This window comes from Bolinopsis microptera, chromosome 6 (genome assembly GCF_026151205.1).
Source record: "Bolinopsis microptera isolate Bmic1 chromosome 6, MBARI_Bmic_1.0, whole genome shotgun sequence".
Lineage (NCBI taxonomy): Eukaryota > Metazoa > Ctenophora > Tentaculata > Lobata > Bolinopsidae > Bolinopsis > Bolinopsis microptera.
The window spans coordinates 20469359-20478909 of NC_087077.1; the positions used below are offsets into that span (position 1 = coordinate 20469359).

At 41.6% G+C, this 9551-nt stretch overlaps 1 protein-coding gene across 1 annotated transcript; it reads right to left on the reverse strand.

Annotated features, from left to right (window-relative positions):
- Window positions 1–2382: 2382 nt before the first annotated feature.
- Window positions 2383–3297, reverse strand: LOC134817505 (nuclear migration protein nudC-like). Its single transcript, XM_063826647.1, has one exon. It carries the CDS (start codon window positions 3295–3297, stop codon window positions 2383–2385), a length of 915 nt encoding a protein of 304 aa, XP_063682717.1.
- Between the last annotated feature and the right edge of the window lie 6254 nt (window positions 3298–9551).

A 9551-nucleotide genomic window follows, 5' to 3' on the forward strand; every position in this document is an offset into this window, starting at 1 on the left:
TTCTCTCTCTCTCTCTCTCTGGAATGAGATCCACACTCCCCTCTACACCTGGCGTCGGGCTCTGTAAATGCAAATGAAGAGGCTTCCTCGAAAAGAAGGGCTCACAAGCAATGTTACGTAACTTGCTGAAGCCGTGTTACACCGCAGCATTCTTTGTCCTATCAATATCACTACAATAAGTCTCGCAATAGAACGGGTTTAATTGATCGAATTTCCCATCATGCCTTACTGGCGAGTGTATAATTATAACTTGTTGTTAAAAGAGGCAGGCTGGTGGACAGTAGTGTCCAATCAGCTGCTGCAAAGCAGTGTCACTGTGATGCCCATATAAGGTAGGGTCGTGTGACACGTGATGCCACATATAAGGTAGGGTCGTGACACGTGATGAACAGGAAGCTCCGTTTGTACTGTATTGTAAAAACACTGTAATGCTAATATTTATCTTTCTGTAGCGGGGAATGACAGATGGGCAGTGGCACACTACCAGCACACTACCGCACTATTAGTGTCCACTGTGTTTGTGCGAAGTCAGTAGTATAAGATCAGGTGTTATTTATGTAAGATTAGCGGGGTGGCTGATACCGGTCCACTCGCTAATTCCAAGATGTGTGGTGGTATTTTAGCTGTAATTAGCTATATTAGGTGGTATATTAGCTGAGTATTTGGGCGGTATTTCTTTTCCGTCTAGCGCGTTATAAATCGAATTTTAATTGCTATAATAATAGCTATTTCTAAAATTCCCGGATTGACCAAAAACTCCTTAATGATGATTCTATTTTGTAATATAGTAATTTGTTCGGAATAGAACAACTCATTCTTTATAAAGTGTAAAACAAACATTACTACCAAGATCTCAATATTTATTACACATTACTGTATCCACATTATTATAATATCCGTACTTCCCAATATAAAATATTCCTATTACACAGTGTAACACAGAACACACACACTAAATATTACATACTCCTGTGAGAAGACGGGCTGTAATATTTAGCATTTCCTTATTAAGCTGCCACGTGGCACTTTGTACACTTCTTTATTTCCAGACGTGGTTATCAAATCAAATGGCATGGGTAATTACTACACTGACAACATTCACTAATCGTGGGTTACCAAATTGTCTGAACTTGCGTGTAAAGAAGGACGGATTTAGATTTTAGAAAGATGGATTAGTCAGAAGAATTGTTCAGCTTGTGTCGTTCTGAAGTCAGCATGGAAAATACTAACCAGTCTTGTGTAAACTTTATAGCAACTCACTGTGTGCTATAAATAAAATATAATCTCATATTTGACGTGCACTAATTCTTGTGCTAAGTACGCACAAATTATACCTTATATTGATAAGAATAATATTGAATAGAGGTATTAGTTGTCCACAAAGCAACTGGTTCGCAGACATCAGTAGAGGAGTGACGTGGGAGGCCTTACTTTGGGGTGCAACAAAAGTGTGTAATGTGTATAATACAGCGAGCCAAACAACCGGACAATCCACGTTAATACACTAATTAAGTTAGCTGAGCGGTGGGAATTACAGGTACACCTTTTCTCATGATCTCTATAAGGAATGTGATTTGATTACATATTAGCAGGGGCAATTTATGAGAATGTACGTGACTTTGGGTTTCATTTCCGTGATTCTTACATCGCTGTTGTGTCCAGAAAGAACAAATAATTCCAGTTAAGAAGGCATGTCCCGCTCATCAGGCATTGCTAATAAACATTCCTGGTTTGGGTAGAGTGACACGTCACACACATTCCAGTAAGAAAACATCGTGTGATCGTGCCCCGCAGTACGACACTCAAGTCTACTTTTCACTGGAAAATGTCATGAGATCAGTCATGGTATTTCCTAGTATGTTAAATTTTAAAGTCTCAAGTTGCCATGAAGCTAGGGATGGTACCATATCTCTAGAATCAACCAATACCGGATCTGCGACTTTCTGTCTCGACGGACCGGGTAGGAACTGGAATGTGGGGCGGTTACGATCTCCCCTCGAAAAGGTCTACTTTGACGGGTCACGCTGTACAAAGTAAACTATTGTCACAACTTTACTTATTCTTGCCGCGCTTTGAGACGCGCGCAAATTCTGAACTAGGTGACGTCGTTTTAGATTATGGGTTGGGTAGCTGATGACAAGTAAGGTCAAGTTTGAATGATTTAAGGAAACGATTATATGATGTCACAGGGCTCGACACTCCATATAATTCTTAAAGTAACTTCCGGGGTTCCTCTAATTGTGTGAAATCTGTCCAGAGAAGTGACAATGAAATCGTTATCTGCTCTTCTGTGTACAGGGATTGCAGAAAATATTCCCAACATAGGGAACTATCGACGACTCGATCGTCTTATTAAGTGAAAAAAGCATCGCCATGCTCGTTTTACTGCAAGTGTTCTGGAATAGGTAACTTATCTGGGAACTGTTCTGTGTGTTTTGCAATGGTGTAATCCCTCTTATTAACAACCGTCTGTTGGTATTGTTTCATCTCCTCCTCACCAATATCACTTAAACTGGCGTGCTTCCTAAGAATAGGTTTCAACAACAACATTGGTTCCGTGATTAAGAGCTGTTTCCACCACGCTGTCTTCACTTTCTCCGCCCGAACACAGATAATATTATCCTCTAGTGTCCACGTCACTTCATCTGATTTTATATTGTCAGCCAAAAAACCTCCAAACATTTTCTTGTCCTGGATATAAGCAAAGATTGAGGAAGATGTGTAATTCACTTGCAGAGTTTTCTTCAGCTTGAGACGGTGTTTACAGAGAGGTACGAGTATTTCCAGTTCAGTGGGGGACTGTGTCCACTTGTAATGTTTGTAGGTAGCACCGTCCCCCTCATTTGGGTAAACAGAGCCCTTCTTTGTTCTCCTGCTTTCTTCGTAGAACCCATCATGATGTTCATCCTCATCTGTTGAGCAAGACTCTTCAGCAGTAACTATACTAGACGCCTTGTCAGATTCCTCTTCGTTCTGGACGTTTTGAGCACTGCTGTTCGGACTATCAGCAGTGTCTTCACTCCCGACTTCCTCGATACTGGCTGATTCGACCTGCGGGATAGGGACACACTTCTCACCACTTCGGTTTTTGTGGACTTCACAGAACTCCTGGAATGACATCAGCACCATGTGTTGGGCGGCCTCAGTTGAAGCTTCGTAGAAATCTGTTTGTCGTTGAAGGAAGCCGAAGAAAGATCGGAGAAGAGGTTGGATTCCCTTAACTTGGTGAGCTGCATATAGGAATATCTTATCTAAATCCTTCCCTTCTTGAACCCCTTTCTGTGTAGCTGTGACCATAGCGATCTTGCTGTAATATTTCAGAAATGAGAAAGTTAGTTTCCAATTGCAAATTCATTTCCCATTATCATAAATAATAAAATATCAAGTGTACGTCAAAATTACAGTAAGGCCAACATCGTCGCAAGAATGTACTGCCGTCATTTCCACACAATGCTGACAATGTAGCCGTATGCAAACTAACTGATGGAGGGTGAGGTGATTTGAAAATCCTGCTGACGTATTACACAAGAACTGAACGATCCTCAAAAGGAAAATTGAAAGCTCCAGCAACCCTAAATAAGTAATGACAGTCGTTAAAAACTGCGATTAGTAAGTGAGAACTGCAATTAGTAATACTGTTGAACTAAAAGCAACTGTATGAATAGTGTCCTGCCGTGTTTATAATTTAGATGTTTACACACAGAATTGAGACAACAGGTGTGTGGGAATTACTTTGTCTCAACTGTAGTTTATACACTCACAAATAATACTTACATTTCACGGGAAACTTAACCAGATGAGATTTATTTACTTTTTCTAAGATAGCTACAAAATCATCAGTCGTTAAGCTTATTTATCGTTGGCATATTAGCATAAACTAATGAAGAACTGGTGTGATAGCTCGCTGTAAAGTGTAAAGGTGCAGATCATCAGTCGATACCAGGCTGCTCCCTCTTTTTCTACCCTGACTCACTGACTCACTGACTCACTGACTCACTGACTCACTGACTCACTGACTCACTGACTCACTGACTCACTGACTCACTGACTCACTGACTCCCTCGCTCACTCACTCACTCACTCACTCACTCACTCACTCACTCACTCACTCACTCACTCACTCACTCACTCACTCACTCACTCACTCACTCACTCACTCACTCACTCACTCACTCACTCATTCACTCACTCGCTCGCTCACTCATTCACTCACTCACTCACTCACTCACTCGCTCACTCACTCACTCACTCACTCACTCACTCACTCACTCACTCACTCACTCACTCACTCACTCACTCACTCACTCCCTCGCTCACTCACTCACTCACTCACTCACTCACTCACTCACTCACTCACTCGCTCACTCATTCACTCACTCGTTCACTCTGTTCCCCGCCTGCTGAATTAAAAGACTCCCACAATTAAATAAAACAGTGAATGTATCCTGAGTATTGCAGAACCACGTGCTCTTTTCTCTTCTCATTAAAAGAGTGGCACTGTTTACTTCACACTGTGTACCTGCACGTACCCGCAGTCTGCACTACAGCTCATTCTCTAATCACAGCTGGTAAAGAGTCTTAATCTAGACGTCCTGTGTTCTATGTTGACGCTGTATGTAACAACAAGTTAGTGTTGTCAGTATTCCACCTATTACAATCTCAGTAATAGTCGTTGTGTGTTTTCTAACAGTGTATTATAGTAAGCTAGATGTTGGGGGCTCTTTTTTAACACTTTGTCTCAATGATTAGCTTGTGTCAGTAAGATAATTCTCCTTTTCGTTTTCTCTTCTTGAGTCAAGACTAACTGACATATTTATTAACTCTTTCATAGGCTTGTTGAGGGTCTGCAGTAGGGGGGGGGGGGGGGGGGGGTTGCCAGGCAACGTTACGCCACTGAGTTCCGTTACCTCTGGTTATTCTGTGATATGCTTTAATTTAGTTATACCAACGCGTCTCCCACTGCACATGACCCTTTTTTACTTATTGGGGTTTTAGTTTTAGTTTTACTTCGTCAAACAGCAAAAACTCCTAAACTGCGATATTGATATTGCAAGAAGACTGGACTATAACATACTCCGTCATTATAGGATAATCAAGCCATAGGCAGAATCTTCACCTAACGCATGTGCTTTCGCGACACTGCAAGCGCAAGGGCTCTGGATAGAGCAAGGCAGAATCTATAGTCCAGTAAAATAGAACCAGCAAAGTTCAGTTGCTGACTCCATTCTGCCGAGCTCTGCACCGTGGTGTCTGCTGCTTCTGCAGTGTGCATGCTCTGGCAGACTGTCCATTTGGCATAAGATCAAGTATGTGCAGACACGATCAGAAAAACAAAGAGTATCGCAGATATGACTGATTTCATGGATTGTCTTGAAAAGTCTGCGATCTACTGACAATAAATTACACTCTCTAAATTACACTCTCTAAAGTACACTCTCTAAATTACACGTCTTCATTGAAATTTTCTCGAAATCGACCCTTTTATTTTTATCTAATAGAGGGGAATGATATCTATCAAGTATCAACTGCTTTCAATCCGATGGAAACATAATGTTTCTAGCCGATGACCACTTCACTTCACTTAACTCTGATGTTATAATATAGGCTGTAAGTCCCTCCTCCTGTTTACTCACGTAAAGACTATAGCTCCTCCTTCATTCTCTCTGGCAACAGTAACGCACTATTTCTCTTCAAATCAGTAGAGTAGTAGGGGGGGGGGGGGGGGCGCCAACAGGCCACTGAGTTCCGTCACCTCTGGTTATTCTGCGATCTGCTTTAATTTAGTTATACCATGAATTTAGTTATACCATGAACGCGTCTCCCACTGCACATGACCCTCTATTAACTATTGGGGTTTTAGTTGTACGGCGATAACAGAAGTTATCAAAGGTCAACACTTATGAGTAATTGTATTGTGTGAGCGATTTCCTACAGTTTTTGAGCAATCAACCTGCAACTTTCAGGATTTATCCTAGCGGGATTATTTGAAAGAGATTTACAATCTACAAATTATTTTCAACTCACCATGTGCACACAATAGTTCGTAACAGTCTCAGTACCCAAAATGTTCAGTTGCTGACTCCATTCTGCCGAGGTCTGCATGCGCTGGCAGACTCTCTACATTTGGTGCATAAGATCAAGTATGTGCAGACTCAATCAGAAAAACAAAGAGTATCGCAGATATGACTGATTTCATGGTATTGTCTTGAAAAGTCTGCGATCTACTGACAATAAATTACGCTCTCTAAATTACACTCTCCAAATTACACGTCTTCATTGGAATTTTCTCGAAATCGACCCTTTTATTTGTATGTAATAGAGGGGAATGATATCTATCAAGTATCAACTGCTTCCAATCCCATGGAAAAATAATGTTTCTAGCCGAAGGTATCGCCGGTCAAAGGTCAGCACTTATGAGTAATTGTATTGTGTGAGCGATTTCCAATTCAGTTCTGAAAATCGAACTTCAAAATCCTTTCCTACAGTTTTTGAGCAATCAACCTACAACTTTCAGGATTTATCCTAGCGGGATTATTTGAAAGAGATTTATAATCTACAAATTATTTTCAACTCACCATGTGCACACAATAGTTCGTAACAGTCTCAGTACCCAAAATGTTCAGTTGCTGACTCCATTCTGCCGAGGTCTGCATGCGCTGGCAGACTCTCTACATTTGGTGCATAAGATCAAGTATGTGCAGACTCAATCAGAAAAACAAAGAGTATCGCAGATATGACTGATTTCATGGTATTGTCTTGAAAAGTCTGCGATCTACTGACAATAAATTACGCTCTCTAAATTACACTCTCCAAATTACACGTCTTCATTGGAATTTTCTCGAAATCGACCCTTTTATTTGTATGTAATAGAGGGGAATGATATCTATCAAGTATCAACTGCTTCCAATCCCATGGAAAAATAATGTTTCTAGCCGAAGGTATCGCCGGTCAAAGGTCAGCACTTATGAGTAATTGTATTGTGTGAGCGATTTCCAATTCAGTTCTGAAAATCGAACTTCAAAATCCTTTCCTACAGTTTTTGAGCAATCAACCTACAACTTTCAGGATTTATCCTAGCGGGATTATTTGAAAGAGATTTATAATCTACGCATTATATTCAACTCACCCTGTGCACAACAACAGTCCCAGTGCCCAGGGATGGTACAAAAGCTGACTACTCCGCACCAATTAGGAACTGGAAGTGGAAGTGCAGAATAGTTTAACAACACAGTTACCAGTAACGTGGTGCGGCTCTTACATTTCAAGAACCCCATCCCACACCTACATCTTACATCTCTCCTTTTAGTTTCAACACTTACACCTCCCCCTGTTATTTCGTACTCAAGTAGATGAGAATTAATGAAGCACACACAAACGTGACCACATGGTGACCACTTCTCAGAACGCACTTAACTCCCATGTTATAATATAGGCTGTAAGTCCCTCCTCCTGTTTACTTATGTAAAGACTATATAAGCTCCTCCTTCTCTCTCACCTCTCTGGCATTGTGTTCAACACATAGTCAACTTTTGTTTTATTCGTCGTTTTACACAGTTGGTGACTAAAACACATTTCATTAGTTTATATATTATGATGAACGTTTTCGCTTGCTGGGGATTGGTCTTCTGTTCCACAACACGTTTAGATAGCGGCAACTTGTAAAGGAGTGGTTTAAGGGACTGATTCTGAGTCTTGATATCCTGTTTATTATCTCTATTATCTTTATAGGCCAGTACAAAGACCCGCCATTCACCGTGAATGGTGGCTCCTTGGTGCGCCCCACACTTGGCACCATGTCATTGTCTACAGGTTACTCCGCACTATAACACCAATTATTACACTCAAATATTTACATAACACATTACATAACAGCTTGAACTCATATTTCGTGTTGCTTTGTTTTCCTATTAGTTAATAATATTAATGATAATAGGTCGTATTTCACTTGCCTCTGTGACGTGTCTTTTGACGAATCTCTGCTGTTATTTTTGATATTTCGTTACAATATCGTTTGTTTCACAGGCAACATATTACTGCAGCGTGTACAGATTCGAACTATTGACCTAATACCACACTTTTTTGCACCATCGGCCGTTATTCGTTTTATCAGATTTGTGTATTTCAACTTGGTATTATAGCTGTGTAAAATGAAATAAGATCGACGTGCAGTCCAATTTCATAATTATGGTTAGGGTCAAACGTTTTTTGGACGTATATAGTAACTTTAACAATGAAAAACATTGAAAAGTAGAATTACTTTTTAAAGCAGGAAAAACCCATATAGAGCAATTTTTCTTCCTGAAAATATTTCCAGAAAGTTTTTAATTATTATTATCAGATGGCAAGTTGATAATACATTGGCTATTGATACTATCGATATTTGATTTAAAAACAAAAGAGGGTGAATAACTTGTCAAGCTGGATCGCAATCCCGCGTGTATATTGTATAACCTATGGTGACTCACACTTGAGTCACCTTAGGTTATACACGTCATGTCATGTGGTATGTGTTAGTTTAAACAGTACACATTACACACAATGTATCGGAATATTATACTGTAAAATTACAATATTGAATACTCTGCCTCAGCCCTCAACTATGCGCTCATTACAGCTCAACTCTTGTGTTACCTGGGGACCCCTGCAACTCTTGTGTTACCTGGGGACCCCTGCAACTCTTGTGTTACCTAGGGACCCCTGCAACTCTTGTGTTACCTGGGGACCCCTGCAACTTTTGTGTTACCTGGGGACCCCAGTAACTCTTGTGTTACCTGGGGACCCCAGTAACTCTTGTGTTACCTGGGGACCCCAGTAACTCTTGTGTTACCTGGGGACCCCTGCAACTCTTGTGTTACCTGGGGACCCCTGCAACTCTTGTGTTACCTGGGGACCCCTGCAACTCTTGTGTTACCTGGGGACCCCTGCAACTCTTGTGTTACCTGGGGACTCCTGCAACTCTTGTGTTACCTGGGGACCCCTGGAACTCTTGTGTTACCTGGGGACCCCTGTAACTCTTGTGTTACCTGGGGACCCCAGTAACTCTTGTGTTACCTGGGGACCCCTGTAACTCTTGTGTTACCTGGGGACCTCTGTAACTCTTGTGTTACCTGGGGACCCCTGCAACTCTTGTGTTACCTGGGACCCCTGCAACTCTTGTGTTACCTGGGGACCCCAGTAACTCTTGTGTTACCTGGGGACCCCAGTAACTCTTGTGTTATCTGGGGACCCCTGCAACTCTTGTGTTACCTGGGGACCCCTGCAACTCTTGTGTTACCTGGGGACCCCTGCAACTCTTGTGTTACCTGGGGACCTCTGCAACTCTTGTGTTACCTGGGGACCCCTGCAACTCTTGTGTTACCTGGGGACCCCTGCAACTCTTGTGTTATCTGGGGACCCCTGTACATCTTGTGTTACCTGGGGACCCCAGTAACTCTTGTGTTACCTGGGGACCCCTGCAACTCTTGTTTTACCTGGGGACCCCTGCAACTCTTGTGTCTTGTAACTCTTGTGCTGTAACTCTTGTGACTTGTCTTACGTCCGGGCCATTTTTT